The sequence below is a fragment of the Elephas maximus genome, chromosome 6 (assembly GCF_024166365.1).
Source record: "Elephas maximus indicus isolate mEleMax1 chromosome 6, mEleMax1 primary haplotype, whole genome shotgun sequence".
NCBI classification, from domain to species: Eukaryota; Metazoa; Chordata; class Mammalia; order Proboscidea; family Elephantidae; genus Elephas; species Elephas maximus.
In genome coordinates this window covers 105895048-105911712 of record NC_064824.1, presented here as the reverse complement: position 1 = coordinate 105911712, position 16665 = coordinate 105895048, and the positions used below count along the sequence as shown (strand labels likewise).

Here is a 16665-nt window from a genome sequence, read left to right as displayed (position 1 = left end):
GCATTGCTTTTTCTGTGTACCAGTAACATCAAGTCCTTGCTTTGAAAGAAATTATCACTGTTTTATAGCAAATCAAATCTCCTTTAGAGGGAACTCTAAGGGATTATCCAAATATGGACATACCAAACACAGCCTGAAATAACTGGGTATCATTGGAATTGTTATTATTCAACATGTTCTTGGACTGGATTGTTTTCTGCTGCACTTTTCCCGTTCTTGTATGTTTTTTCATTTTACCTTTGTTTGGTTTCATTCATTTCCTTTGGATTCTACCCTGCACATGCACCTATTTAAGAAATGGACACAAACAGAGGGTGTGGAGAATGTTGGAACGGGGGAACGGGTGGGTTTCTGGTTTGTTTGTTTGTTTTAAGAAGGTACAGACACAGGGAAATGGTGCACCAAACAGGAACCCTTGCTACTTGTGAACAGGGCAGCCTGCTAACATCCTAACAGGAGTTTTGGACTGTTGGGTTATCTCAGGCCTTAGGGGAGTCTGAAACTTTCTCACGGGTAGGAAAGTAGCCCATTTTAAGAGAAGAATCCAGAGGGAGAGCACACACCAAAAGCTAAAAACAACTGAGGTCTTACTTACCTGCTGACTTTACTGGGATCCTAGCCAGAACCTTAGATTGCAGGCTGTAGGGATACAGAAATGCCCACTTACAAGTTATAAGATACAGAAATCTGACGCAGACTGGTATTAGCTTCAAAGGGTATTTATTGAGCTCAGGTAGCTACGGAGAAGAGAATTAGATTTGTCTTTAGGCTTGGCTGGATCCAGTTTCTCTCTCTTCCCATCTCGTGGCTCTGCTTTTTCTCTGTTGACTTTGTTCTCAAGTAGGCTCTTTCCCACAGTGGCAATATGGACACCAGCAACTTCAGGCTTGTATTTTAGCAGCTTAGAAGCCCCAGTGGAAAGAGCTTCTCCCAGTAGTTTCAGCAAATGTCCCAGAGCTGGCTCTCATTGGCCTTTATGGGTCACATGCCTGTCCGTTAGCAGATCATGATGGTCATAACTTCAGTCATTGGAGGAGGGTCACTTCCATACACCTGAGAACATAGGAGCATTACCATCCAAGAAAAAAGCAAGTTGTTGGTACCAGAGGAAAGAGGAAGGAATGAAGACGACTATGGCATCCAGTCTGAGGCTGAGGAAGGCCTTCAATGGTGGTCCTTAGGGACCAGGAAACAGTTCAAAAGAGGGGCTCAGCAGAAGTGCCTGGATTCTAGTCCTTAGGGACCGGGAAACAGTTCAAAAGAGGGACTTAGCAGAAGTGCCAAGTCTGCCACTCACTAACGTTGTGGCCTTAGCCTAAGCTTCCTTCACACATGCGCACACACACACATACACACATAAGGTGTGAATACTTGAACACTTACCATAGACAGTTGTTGAAGATATTATTAGGGTGATATTGGGGAAGCACTAGCAAGCATAGTGCCTACATATTGTAATGTACTCAATAAGTATGAGCTCCCTCCGCCAGTCCTTTACTTGACTTGAATATAGAGTGTCTGTGTAGGCCTATAGATATTACAGGCAGCATTTCTGCGTTTTCATTGTGAAGCTCAAGACTAGGATCTAGATATTGAAACTTCAGAGTTCCATCTTCAATGACATAGGCTAATTATTCTTTAATGTATTTACAGTCTGTGGGTATGACACATGTAGTTTCTAAAGCACTTTCACATAGGTATCTCTTTGAATAATGACAATTATGATAATAATAACATTGATTGAGATCTTACTATGTGCCATTTTACTGAGTAGGAATTAAGGCACAAAGAAGTTAGCATGCTCAGAGTCACACAGCTATTGGAAGAGCTGGGATTTGAACCCAGGCAGCCTGATCCCTGAGGTGGCCATCGTCCCAACATACTGTTTCTCTATACTTGTGAACTGCCCCTCTTTAAGGTAGGACTGATAATTTTCTAGCCCTGGAACCCTGGTGGTGCAGTGGTTAAGAATTCAGTTGCTCACCAGAAGGTTGGTAGTTCCAATCCACCAGCTGCTCCTTGGAAACCCTATGGGGCAGTTCTCCTCTGTCCTGTAGGGTCGCTATGAGTGGGAATTGACTTGACGGCAGCTGGTTTTTTTAGTTGGTGGTACAAATGGTTAAGGGCTAGGTTACTAACTGACAGGTTGGCAGTTCAAACCTAACCAGAGGCATTTTGGACGAAGGGCCCAGAAGTCTGCTTACAAAAGGGCACAGCTCTCACAACCCTATATAGCACAATTCTGCTCTGAAACACGGGGTCTCCGTGAGACAGAATTGATTCGCCTGCAACTGTTTTGGATCATTTTCTAAGGGCTAGTGAAAGTTGAGTTGTTTTACCTGAAGCTCTCTAATATCCTTGTTGTTTATATTTCCTAGGTGTTTTTCCAGGTCTGATCACCTTGCCCTCCATATGAAGAGACATATCTAAAAACCTAAAGGCCAGAGTTGCCATGGCATCGGCTGTTGTCTGAAGGAAATGCCGTGAGGCGGGGGCTGGACTTCAGGCGAGGACTCATTGCCTCGCAGAAGAAAGTTCTCACTTATAAACCTCTGTGTTCACACACACACTCTCTCACACAAAGACACATGCACATTCACACTGTCATGCACTCAACTATATTTAAAATATATACGTCTATTCTTTATGCCTTGCCCTAGCCAGATGGTAGAAGACGAAGAAAGAAACCAGGTGAACTCAGCAAGGCAGACTGGCTGCTTACTTCAGCACTATTGGAATTATTTCCCGCTGTTGCCAATGGAAATCAAAGAAAATGGATGTGACGTCTCTGCAGGTGGACGGCAGTAAGAGGGGCTTATTTAACTTGCTTCTCAGTGCAACTTGATAGGAGAATACAACGTTTTAAAGTTGCATACGTGTAGCACTAACGTCTCTTTTTAAATAGTTGGGGGAAAATGACCTAGAAAACCAAATTGCAGTTTGGTAGCCAAAATTAACTCTTGGTTTACTTGTCCTTTGTGTGTGAAAAGTCCTACTATTTCGTGCGTCAGACTTCCTCACAGAACTCTTGATCGGTTTTGGTTCTTCTTAGCACTATTGAGATCTTTCGAGTCAATACCAACGGCCTTAGCGGCGGCAGACTCTGGAATGACACCTTACACCTTTCTGGCCTGCATTTCTCTAGACTTCACTCTCAAGGGAGGAGTTTTCTTTTCTTACTTTTTTGACTCTTGCACACCATATGCACTAGGGATTCCGGAAACTTCTAGCATGACTGCAAAGTGGCCAAGAGAATAAAGTCCTTGATGATAAATCACAGTATATCCCTTGAGCCTCACCTTATTGCCAGTGCTAGATTTTTTCTTTTTAATCTCTCTGTTTTTGCTAATGAAAACTTGAAAAGCTTATTTGGAAGCTTAAATGTTTTATCTTTTCTCCATGGACTAATCCTCTCCAGGACTATCTCGGCACCTGGATACCCAGCTCTCGAAGCAGCCAATCAGATGGGACATCATAAGTTCTCTCATCCTCCTTGAGGCATGATGACCTCAGCTCATAGTGATCAACCACTGTGTTGTGTGTCATTGCTACCCTATAACCAGTTACAGCATAGATGTCGCTAGTCTCAAAGGGCAGCTGCATATTTAACCTAACTTTGGGTTATGACCTGACAAAAGCCAAAAATATCACTCTTTCCGGGAGTGGGGAAAGCTGAGGATGCCTCCCAAGTCTAGGGGCTTCACAAAACATCATCCTATCTTCCTCTCTCATACCCACTGAGCTCATATCACCCCACTTGTTGAAATGCACATCTCAGAATGCCATGGTGGGAATCAAGGGTTGACGTCTAAGGAAAGGGTTGAGGTGTTTCTCTCATGGTCTGTCTAAAAGGAGAGACATATTTCTAAATTTTTTGGCTATGTCCACCGTGACTTGTGACTTAGAACACCCAGAATCAACAGAGGCCTCACATTTACTTGGCAAGCTTACTCAAGGGGGTTGACATTCCTCACTTTTCATCCCACACACACCCACCCAATATCGATATCTACCCGCATTCTTAGCTAGCTGGCACTGGCCTCAACTCCAAAGACTGCCTTTAGGACCATTAAATGGCCTATGCAAGCAAGCGGGGTGGTTATTAGGACAGATTGTATATTTTGTATATTCTGGGACCATCCCTTCAAGACACGTCTAAAAAATAAAAGTGGCATTTGGTCCGCACATGGTTGCTGCTCCTTCATACCAGCTGGCTCCCCTCCTGCCCTCCTTTGACTGTTTGACTCATTGACTGTTAAATGCCACTCCATACATATTTGGGATGCAAAACAGAAGTCTTTAAAAGGAAACTATGATAAAAGAAACACAAACCCATATATGACAGCAACCTTCAAGATCCTTGGCATTTGGTTTTTCGGCTTTCTGCAACCTTTGGTTTCTCAATGTTGAAACTACTCGTCTGAGGGTAAAGGAGCCTCTTTATCACGAATGCTGTAGCTGCCAATTGGACACTTGGGGCATTTTAAGGTCTGGCCCTTAGAATTTTCTTTCTCTGTTTTCTTTTGTCAATTTAGACCAAAAAAACAAACAAAAAAGCCCACCCTAAAACACACACACATAAAATCTGCCCATTTGCTGGAGGCAATTATATATTTGTTAGTTGGAGGGTATTAAAAGAAAATCAGTTTTATTCCAAAGATTAAAAACTAGACATGACTTAGAAATATTTCTGGAGCACTGCTTGCTGACAATCTTATAGTTCTCTACTGCATTTGAGTGCATTTTATGGCCAGTCCATCAGGGCATCCCATGGGATTATATTTGAATGTGTGGTACATCCTTCCTGGATGAAGGATACAGGAGGGACCTTGAACCTCAGCTGTATTAAACTGTAGCACCTCCAGTCAGTGCACTAGATGAAACTTTAGACACCCTAGAGTTTGTTGGTTCCTTTATTTTCCTTTCCGTAGCAGCCTCCAGCATGAATGCACGCACACACCAGTGATGGCGTTAGCCGTGACTGCCAAGACTTACAAATGTTCTCTCCTAAGCTGGAGCTGCTCTCGCCTCTTAAAATGCTATTATTAAGGGTTTATAATACTTAATTTAATTTTTGAACTGACCAATGCAACCCAAGGCTCTATTAAAAGGAAAGTTTTTGGGGAAAAAAAAAAAAGAGAGAATGAGAAAGTGTAATCATTGCTTGTTTGCTCCCTGTTGTCTTCTGGGGTCTTGATAAAATCTTATTTGAATGTGGCAGAACAAAGGCCTTTTGGTCCTCATCAGTGTCGGAAATGTTTGGTAACTTCCCCCTCTTTTGTATCAGTGAGGTCTTTGTAATCTGCCCCGCCTTCCTCAGAGCAGGAGCACTGATGGTGGTGCTTGCTGGCTTCAGAGTCACTTGCTGACTGAGAATCGGCCTGAGAATTTGGTGGGTGCTAAGCGTATGGCTTTGAAACTGTTTTTTTCTAGCCTGAATTGACACATGTGAATGATAACTAGTCCTAACCAACCTGTTCCTCCCTTGCAAAAGGATATGTGATAAAAGGGCATCATCTCTGAGATGGCAGAGATGCTGGGTAAGATCCTACTAGACGTGAACAGGGCTTTCCAAGGAGCAAACTGAGGATGTTTTGCTCCCCCAGAGGACTGGTTATTTAAGACAGTGCTTTCGCGGACATTTGAAACCCAAGTCCCTTTCTCATTTCCATTGTTACCTCCTAACATTCCAAGGGATCCCAAATTTGAGAGGAAAATCCTGGCATGGTGATTCTTGTGGTTGTCCTCTCAAGCACGTTTTACTCCAGGGTTAAGAGTTTGGTGTGTCGAAAAAGAATGTTTCTAAGCCATTGACAATTTTGTTTATTTCAATTTACTCTTTTTGCTCCAACCACATTGTAAGTCAAAGACATGGAAACCTGAAATTATAATGCTGCTCCTAACTACTGGTCTCCTGCCCCACTCATGGCCCAGCTTAATGCCTGGTGGTGATGAGTATTATGTTCAGAAAAAAAGAGATGTTTGGATTCCGTAACAAAGCTGCATTTTATAAAATATTCAAGACCCCAAGATGAACTTCATGCTGACCATTTTCTTCTCTATGTGCTGCCCCTTGCAAAGCCCTTCAAATCCCCTTCCTTTGGGTGCCATCGCCTCCCCCCTCCACCTCTTGTGCTCTTCTTTCATCTTTGATTGCCTGACTATAACAGGGTAAAAAGACAGCCAACCTCATGCATGAGTAGCAGAATTGATTCCTGTTTAAAAAAAAAAAAAAAAAAAACCTTCTTTGAATCTAGAAGGCAAAGATGATTTTTTTAAAGGACTTTAGTTTGGGGTAAACTTCCAAATTATCCATGTCTGTTTGCATCAAAGGAGAAATAAATGAGACTTTCAGGGCTGTCCATCTATATATCCAGAACATTCTGCCTAGAGCCCCCATTCCTGAACTCTGTGGCAAAGACAGAAGAAATGGGTTTGTTCAAATTACAAGAACAGCAAAGCCTGGCAATTAGTTTTAATGCTTCAAAATTATTTCCTCTGTGGAAGTCACTTGATAAAATGTAAAATACAGTGGGAAGTGCATTAGTTTTCTCTTGCATGAGTTGGATTTAGGAGAAGGAAGAAGGTAGGGAAAGTTAGAGAGATGCAACACATTTTAAGGACAAAAATCAGGTTGGTTGTTTCTTTCTTTCTTTCTGTTTTAAATCGTATGAGGGCCAGCTTTTCTGGCCGCCATTTTGCACCCAGATCTTTGCCAAAGTGAAAGTTCAGTAAGTAGATCCTGGTTGAAATGTACTTTCAGAAGCTTTCCCTTGCATTTCCCGGAAGTGGCCACCTGCCAAGCACTGGGCTGGGGGCTGGAGGGGAGAACTTGAATTCTGGGTGTCTGGATTTAATTTCGGTAAACATGGTGATATCTCAGTTTGAAAACTAGAGGGGCTGGCATGGGTACACATTGATGCCTCTTTGATGGCCTACTTTCCTCAGTGAGGATCTTTGGGAATACTTGAGATGGAACAACAAAAATGTGTCAAAGGAAGCAAAAACTGCTTGTAAATAATGTGACATCCCATGACTAACTGCCTGAGGCTTCAGGGTTTTCTCTTATACTTTTAACATACTCTTAAATCTCCTCTGTTGGTTTCTGTGGATCCTGGAAAAGGGGGGAAAAGCTGCAATTAACTTTCTTACCTGTATCCTTCCGATATAGTACTGTATTCTTCAGGTGTTTTGCATATACCTACAGTCCTCGGGAAACAGGTATCAAAAATGGAGAGAGAAATTCTAGGCTGTCAGTTCAACAATATCCCAAACAAGATACTTTTTTCAAACAGGGCTCCCTCCGAGTGGCAATGAGGGAAGGTTGATATGTTCCTTGCTGGGGACTGTTTATACAATTTTTTTCAACTGTGAGCTTTGGAATCGCAAATTGCTTTGACTCCAGCTTCTGTCTACTGCCATAAAATGGACCCCACGTCAGATTAATGAGGGTGGTATCTATACACACACCAGACGTGTGCATATGTACCTATTGTACCTTCACAGAAGGAAAACAGGCTACTGACGCTTAACAGGAGTAGCCACCAGTGCCTAATATCTTTTGGGGGGGATGGATGCTTATAATTGCCAGTATATTGAGACCACACTGGGAGTTCCACATAGAGGGGAGGGGGCAGGGTGGGGAGAGGGGACATTTTAATCCTTCCTAGGCCTTTGGACTGGAGGCAGAATGATTTCTGCACATCTAGGTCCTGAAAGGCTTTTGGGCTCATTGGCTGGTTCTGAACATTTTTTTTTTTCTTCCCAGCATGCATTTCCTATCTAAAACCCAGACTTAATTTCCTTAACTTTCACGTCCGCTTCATTCCAAGGAGGAAAAATACACCTGTTATGGCCAAGATCTCCTTACTAACACAGAGGCAAAAATAAATGTTTAATGTTTTCAAAGCTTCCCCTTCCTTTCCACAGTCCCCCTTCCCCAAGCTCCTCCTCCCTTGTCACTCCCTCCCCACCTCCACCACACAATTTCCCAGTCACCACAACTCTTTTTTTTTAAATCTCTGTTATCCCTGTAACAGTTGCTTGAAGAAATTTATTTTTGCACTATACATTTTGTTTTTGCCAGATGTGTCTAACAAGTGTGTTCTGGAGAGACCTACTCCCAGCCTCCTCCCCTCACCCCACTTCCCCCGGTCACATTCTCTCAGGCCTTCTCTGGTATTTATAATATATCACAGAAGTACCCAGTCTTATAGCCCTCGGTTATGCCTTTTTTTGACATTTTATTTTTTTTAAGCTTTTTATATATATATATAAATATATTACTTTGTCAAGTTTTTTTGCTGTACAAAAGTCTTAAGATTTAAAACTATTATTTGTATTATATGATGGTGGTATGTTAATGTTACAAAATTATTAATGAAGAAAAAATTTATTTTTGTTACTGGTCTGTTTCATAATTCTTTTTTAAATTGGTATATTGTAAGATATCTATGCAAAAAATGTTATGTGACGCATTTTTATTTAAGAATGTAATATGTGTAATAAACAGTAGAATGTGTTTGGCCGTGGAACGCCTTACTGTATTTCTCCTTAGCTTATTTCATTGGGGGTAGGGGTGGGGAACAAACCCAAAGGCACACATGGACCTCATGAGTGTTTTCTTAGAGGAGGCAAAAGGTTGTATCAAGTCATGTTTCTTTGTTTGGGAGGTTGTTGGTTGTGTGTTTTGTGTGTGTGTGGTGTGTATACATGTGTATTTTATGGTTTCAATGAGGTAGTTGGTGCCCAAATAGGAAGGGGTGATGAAGACAGTTTATTTCTTAGAGGAGAGGAAGGGAGCAAATAGGTGGAGGTTATGAAAAGCAATATTTTAGAATGAGGTGGATTATGAAATGTTATTTGTTTGGGGGGGGTGCAGAGAGACTTATTGAAAGCAGTTTATGTGGTGAGAGAAGGAGGCAGTGTGTTCTGGCTTTTGGAAAGGATGACTTGAAGCCATTTGCAGAGGGTGGAAGACACGGAAAGTTTAGAGGGAATAATTCAGGTGGTGGCTAGGGGCAGGAAATGAGCAGGAGATGGTTCCTAACAAAGCAGGAGGAGGCAGCTAACTAGAGACAGAGAAATTTGGGTGGCTGTACATACTACAAAAAACTAGGTGCAGCGATAAGCAGCCTTAGACACCAAGAAAAGAGGGAGATGAAAGGCCTCCGAAAAATTCTCGGAATGGAAAAGAACACCGCTAAAATCTCTTCCACACGTGACTTCCAGAAAAGAACATCAAAGGAAGGAGGAAGGTAGAGAATCCAAATGGTGTTATTATCCCCACATCCCTTGCACAGCGATTCCCCAAGAAAAGTGGTGTCATTAACTAGAAACAACAACAAACACATTTGTCACCTAAACGGGACACAGTACTCCTGAAGCTTTGTTTCCACCCTTTGGCCTTATGGAAGCAGATACAATGGTGTATAACTTCTATCCTTAATCAAATTAGTCTGACGAGACTCTTCAATAAGTTTTCATATTAAAACCCTGCAGCAACTGAACTGGCTAGATCGGCACAGGAATTTCTTAGTCTCTGGAACAGGAAAACAAGTGAAAAAAGTGCTGCAGTGGGTTTGCAAAGGGACTGGAGTGATTGTGTCCTCACCCTAATGAGACGTGAGGTAAAGAGAACAGGAGAGGTTGCAGGTGCGAAGAAAGTGTTTTTTGAAAATTGCAAATACCAGCTCCACATCGTCTTGAGCAGGCAAGCAGGCCAGGCCCACTGCATGCATCCTAAGATTGACAAGCAGTTCCATGATCCAGTGGGGAGCCCCAGACCTGCTGCCTAATCCCTGGTCATTAGGTAGTCCAATGGCTAGATGAGTGACTTAATTTGAATAACTCAACTTATTTTACCTAGAAATTTCTTTGATTAAGGAAGGATAAGATGGATACTATAGCTTTGTAATGTTACTTAAAACAAAGCTTGTTATTCTGCTTACGTGACTTATAAAAAGATAACAAATAGGAAATTTTAGGTGGGGGACAATCTGAACTGTGCTGAAATCTGAAGAAGAGCGAATGGTAAGTCTAGTCTATTTGGCATAAGGAAATAAGTTTACCTGAGTACATATTCTAGACGACTGGAGGTTCCATGTTCAGAGACATAAATTTTGCTTAAAATATGTCTAAACATATATTACTCATTTTACCACTTCTTTTGAGCATCTGTTTTTACAATGTAATATAAACTCAGGGATGACTCCAGAGTGCAGGGTTGCTTGCCCCCGTATGAAATGACCCTCACTTTATATTGGATGACTGCTTTCTCTGCTGTGTCCTCCCTATTTAAAAGTTTCTAGATCTTTGTATGGCTTTTTCTAGCAGTATTTATCTCCTTGCCATCTAACAGATCAAGTAAGCAAGCTTGGTAACTTAGTGTGTATAAATATACCTATAATTCGAATTCAGCAGGCAGTTGTCTGAGTGTGACCTAGATATCCCAGGGGAGTAAAGTACATAAACCCTGTGGCAGCTGTAATCTGAGGCTGCCTACCCCATTGGGAACGCCAAGCTAATGGAAAGAAATCTCATAAAAAGCAGAGTTCAGTGGAATTGATAAATAATTTAGTGTTTCTAGCTTATCTTCCCCTTGTGATTATAGGTTTAGAAGGGAAATGGTTAAAGCCCTTAACCGAATCAAGATTTTGAGGTTACTGCCAGATGATGGTTTTATGGGTGATCCATGATGAGCCAATTTACAATACCTTCTCTAGTATTTTTTTTTTTTTTCTCTAGTATTAAGCATGTAATCAGAGCTTCTGTAACTACCTATGTTGACTGGCTTGAACTTAGCCTGTTAATTTTTTAAAATTCTGCCTGATCATCATATAAATAACAAAATGATGACAAAGTTACAAGAGGGCAGGAAAACAAGACTTATATTTGTACAGGTTTTTCAATTTATGTACACACTGTTTGAGATGTCCACGAAGGCTAAGTAGTGATGGAATATTTTTATTATTAAAATTTTTTTTTTTTTTTTAATTATTATTAGGTGCTGGTTAAATGCTATGGCTGCTAACCAAAGGGTCGGCAGTTCAAATCCACCAGGCGCTCCTTGGAAACTCTATGGGCAGATCTACTCTGTCCTATAGGGTCGCTATGAGTCGGAATAAAGTCGTTGGCACTGGGTTTGGATTTTTTTTTTTTTTTTAGTTAAGTCAATTTCAACTCATACTGACCTCATGTGACAGAGTAGAACTGCCCCATTGGGTTTTCTTGGCTGTAATCTACTCCCCCACCCCCGCCTTAGGATTTTTGTGTGTGTGTATGTGTGTGTGTGTGTGTGTATGCAGAGCAAATTTGTTTCCCATTAAACAGTTAATACACAAACCGTTTTGTGACAGTGGTTGCCAACCCCACAATGTGTCAACACTCCCCTTTTCCACTCCGGGTTCCCCGTTTCCATTCATCCAGTTTTCCTGTCCCTTCCTGCCTTTTCGTCTTTGCTTTTGGGCTGGTGTACCCATTTAGTCTCATATACATGATTGAACTACGATGCATGTTCCCCACGTGTGTCGTTGGCGCTATAGACCTGTCTAATATTTGGCTGAAAGGTGGACCTCAGAAGTGACATCAGTACTGAGTTAAAATGGTGTCTGGAGGCCATACTCTCAGGGTTTCTCCAGTCTCTGTCAGGACAGCAAGGTTGGTCTTTTTTGTGTGTGTGAGTGAATTTGATTTTTTGTTCTACATTTTTTCCACGCTCTATCCCAGACCCTCTGTTGTGATCCCTGCAAGAGCAGTCAGGGGTGGTAACCAGGCACCATCTAGTTGTTCCAGGGTCAGTCTGGTGGAGGTTGTGGTAGTTGTGGTCATTAGTCCTTTGGACTAATCTTTCCCTTGTGTCTTTGGTTTTCTTCATTCTTCTTTGCTCCAGCCTGAATGGGACCAGTAGATGTATCTTAGATGGCCGCTTTCAGGCTTTTAAGACCCCAGACGCTACTCACCACAGTCGGATGTAGAACATTTGCTTTATAGACTGTGTTATTTGGCCGTCATCTTTATTGTAGCAGATCAGCAGGTCTTTCTTCCACAAAGCTGATGGGTGGATTCAAACTGCTAACCATTCAGTTAGCAGCCAAGTGATTAATCATTGTGCCACCAGGGCTCTTTAGTAATGGAATAGGTATTGTTAATTACCATGACCCTTTGTCCTCACAAATAGAGAAATTGGGTCCGAAGAGGGCAGGTGACTTTTTTAAGCCCAGGGTACACAGTAAGTGGCACAACTGGCATGTAGTTCCCCTGACTCCTAATCCGGTGGACTGTTCATTCCACCTCACAGCTTCTCAATAACCAGGAGTGAACTTCATGCTTATGTATGTCTCCAGCCTTTTTATCACAGTTGGCAGCACTGACTTAATCACCCCATTCCCTCCCCATTAGTCGTAGAAGGTGATTTATAATATAGAATCATCACATGTGAGAATTGGAAGGGATCTTTGACATCTCCTTCAATACTACCCTTAACCTTCAGTAAACTGAGGCTCAGAGGAGTAGCAACTTGCTCAAGGTCATAAAACATGTCCTTTGCTGAACAAGAGTCAACTCAGTGTTCTTACTTTGCTGTAATGCTGTACTGGTCTTGCTAGTATTTCCTAAGCTTTTGTCACTTGAGTACGACCTTCAAGATTCTTGTGATATCTTTGCAGTATTAATATTTCTCTTTAAATTGATCCACTTTTTAATACCTTAACTACCTCTTTTAGCTTTGCCCTAAGCAAAAAATCTCCCAGAAATCACTGGTTTGATAAGCTAGTTATTTTCCTTTAAATGCAAATTAAAATAAATATACAACTCAAAATGAAAATGCTCCTCTTTCTCTTGTATTAAGACCCTCAATTACCACTGGAGGTACTTGAGAGGCACGGTTCCATATTATTCTTTAAAACCTATGCTGTGCCATTTCTCTTTAGCTAATCATTTAGTCCATATGATGGTCCTTGGAGCACATTTCAAATTGAATCTAAAACTAAGTGCATGCGAAAATTTAATAAAGACCGATTTGATGACTGTCAAGCTACTTAAGGACCCAGAGGTCTCTTAGGAGAAAGAAGATACTGTGGCTTTGAGCAAAGTGAGTGGTACATTCTTGGCTCCCTTTCCCATCCTCGAAACACCCCTCTTTCCTCAAAGAAAGGCATTCTCAGTGGGTGAGTCCCTGGCCAGGTCATACCAGGCTTCCAGGAATGGTGCCCCCTGAGCATTAGGCATTCACCGTACGAAGGATGCCTTATCCTTTCCTTGTGTCCTTCAAACCCATCAAGGCCCAGAGTCGAATTGAATGCACAGTGTGTGGTAGAGCTGAAAGTGTGCCCACCTTCCTAGTGTAATTTATGGAACTTCCAGGCCACCAACTATACATGTGCACACACGTACACACACACACACACACACACACCACCTCAGCCCCAAAGTTATTTTTCCCATCATCTTTCAGACACCTAATATTCCATTATTAAATATGTATTTTTTGCTTAAGGCTTCTCTATTTTTAAGCTACAACTAACGAGGAAGAGGTAACTCTTTATGCCTTACCCATCATGTCGTTGTTGTTGTTGTATGCCATCTAGTCAATTCCAGCTCAAAGCACCCTGTAGGACAAAGTAGAACTGTCCTGTAGGGTTTCCCAGGCTGTAATCTTTATGGGAGCAGGTAACCAGGTCTTTTCTCCTGCAGAGCCACTGGTAAGTTTGAACCACCGACCTTCCGGTTAGTAGCCCAATACTTAACCATTCCATCAGACTCTTTTTATTCATTATATGCTCCTTTGACGTAGATGAGTTTATTCCATCATTTCACATGAAAAGCTTTTAAGTACAAGAAGGATGAGAGATGGGATTATGGGTAGGAAAAAATATATAGGAACAGGTGGAGAGGGGTAAGCAGTCAGGAGGACTGCCTGGCACTGCAGAGCCACAGGATAGTCAAATGACTCCATCAGGGGGCTGGAGCAATATTTTGTCACTGGTGAAGTCTCCTACATGATCAAAATGGGAGGCTACAAAAACCTGATTTGCAGAGCTTACCGTAGGAAACCACTCTCAGTCAATGGGTGACCTCTAGTTAGATGAGACTGACAAGGACAAATCCGTGGTTGCTGGACTTGATTCTGTTCCTTGAAGCAACAACCTCCGGGATCCTACTCTGGTCATCAGCAGAAAGTCAATGGTCTCTTTATAAAGGAAAGAATGTACTTGAGTCCCTGGGCGTATATTTAAAGGATTAGTATTTGTGGACTCTAAATAACATCAGAGCCAAAGCAATGATGATACGTTTTCTGCAGCTCAACAACATGCCATGCTCTTGGGGTGAAGTCTGCAGACTGTTCCGAGAAGTACCTGAGCTGGGATTATAGGATTTTATTTACATGCCCTGGTGAACTCATGGAAACCAAGAGATTTGTCACTCTAAATCTTAAATGAATCAACTCAGTATCAAATTTGTTGCAAAACTATTTCCCATCCCTTTTTAGAAATATCCAATTACACTTTAATATGCATGGTATATAATGACAATATTAATGGATGGCCAAAATTTGAAGGTTGTCTTTGTTTCTGGAAACTTTTAACACCTTTCTGTTCCCAATTTTTTTTTTTTTCTCTAATTTTTCTTCCCATTTATTTTCTTTCCCTACTTTTTTTTTTTAATTATCTCCTTCCACTCTGCCTCCTGGTATCTACAAAAAACTTCATCGTGAGCTTCTCTCACCAGAGTTGCCACATCTTCTCTAGATGCTTCTTCTCCTTTCTTTCCTCCTCCTTTTACCTTTATAGTGTTACTATTTCCCAATTGCAGGGTGTCCTTTTTCCAGCATCATTGAGATTGGTGCTACCAAGAGAATGGTTTTGGTTGTTTTCCTGGTTTGCTGAGGGGCAGTTGGAAAACTACAGGATGACATGGAGGATTCCAATACATCTCCATTCGTTAAATGCTGTGATGTGCCAGACAGTGCCAGTCACATGGGAGGCATGTTGTGTAAGATGCATCCGCCACATACGTACCTACTTTATGCTTCTTAACAAGACAAATGAGCAATAATAATAATAAGATGGCTATTCGATGACTCTTTGAGAGTCAGGAGTGTAAAATACCAAATAAAAACTTTTCTCCTTAGCTCACAGATCCGTTCATTACAATGTAGGTGGACTTTGATTTATACAACATAATTATTCCCCATATGTAAATGGACTTTGGTTTAGATGTATGCAGAAGCCTACATGTATCCAGTGTTTCCCGGAGTGTGGGCCAACAACCATCTGCATCAGAATCATAGGGGGTCGGACCTGGATATCTGCTTTTAATGGCTCTCTCAAGGTCATTCCAGAGCACTGCCGAGTCAGAGAAACATCCCTTTCATAATATATGTGACATATAATGTATATGGATGTTTATGTAAAGCAAAACAACATTTTTGTAAAGCAGGTAAGCTTTGTCTAGTTTTCATTCCATAAAAACATGGATTTGCTAATCTACGTATTTTGATTTGCTTGAAGTGTGATGTGTCTATTCAGCAGACTGCCTTTGCTTTGCACATGTCGCGATAAGAATTGTCCTACTACCAGTCACTACTGGGTGACTTCCAAGGAGGCATCTGTTTAGGTAGAGTCCCAGGAACCCGCACCCCCAAAGTGTGCTGAAACGGACCTTGCCTGAATCTTTTCTTGGAAAAGACCTCTAGGGTGGTAGCTTGTAGGGGAGAGTGAGTTTTTATTTTTTGGTTTTGGTTTGATCGTCTTATTTGAGGTTGGCAGCTTCTGCTCTGTGTTGAGATGGTCTCTGACAGGGTCCCCAGTCTGTTACCAAGTCTGAAGGACTCACCAGCTTTGGGGCATAAGACCACAGTCGGGCCCTGACCATGGCTTCTGAGAAGCCAGTGACACCTTCTACTTTTCTAGTCCTATTTGTCTCTGAAACCTTTGTCTCTTTCCTCACTGCCACCTTTATGCCACTGAAGCTCATCTTTTTAAGCAGAAGTTACAGGGGAATGAAAGCTTGGAGGACCCCATATGAGACTGCTGTCTGGCAACCAAGCACTTTGAGCTAAGCCCAATTTGTTTGTTTGTTTTGTTGTTGTTGTTTAAGATTCAAATCTGTGGGTAGGAATTTGGGCAGGGCTTGGCTGATGATTCTTCTCCATATGGCATTGCCTGGGGTCATTGGTATTCAGTTGGTGGCTAATGTTTTCTAGAAGGGTGGAAAATGCCAGCTGGAAGGCTGAGTGCAGCTGGATCCCTCTTTTGAGCTTAGCCTCGTTTTGCCTCCAGCTTTTACTCAACAAAGCTAGAGGAAGGAATACGTGCGACAGTTGGAGAATATGGAGTATGGAGAAAGTTATTCTAAAAATAGACCCGTGGAAGACCTAGCAGGGAAAAACATGAACACAAGAGGAATTTTCAAAATGATTGGGAAAGCTTTTCCTAAGAATGTATGGATATAGATTCCTACTTATCACCTTCCTGTGACCTGTAGCCCCGGCCCCTTGCCTTCTGGAAATGATGTGGCTGACTCAGGGAACAGGAAGGGAATCACCATAAATCTGAGCTCATTTGTAAAGGGAAGAATGAAGCAGATACTCAGCAATCGATAGAGTGACGTCTTGTTTTGTGGTAAATGTTTACTGGCTCTGTTGCTGGAACGTAACCCTGCTGC

At 41.8% G+C, this 16665-nt stretch overlaps 1 protein-coding gene across 1 annotated transcript in view; it reads left to right on the top strand.

Moving 5' to 3' along the window:
* Nucleotides 1-8615, top strand: part of KLF7 (KLF transcription factor 7) — a 105796-nt gene extending 97181 nt beyond the window's left edge. Inside the window, exon 4 of the mRNA XM_049887980.1 lies at nt 2379-8615. Coding sequence (XP_049743937.1) covers nt 2379-2430 — 52 coding nt within the window. The 3' untranslated portion in view covers nt 2431-8615. The remainder of the gene's footprint in view (nt 1-2378) is intronic.
* Nucleotides 8616-16665: the final 8050 nt, after the last annotated feature.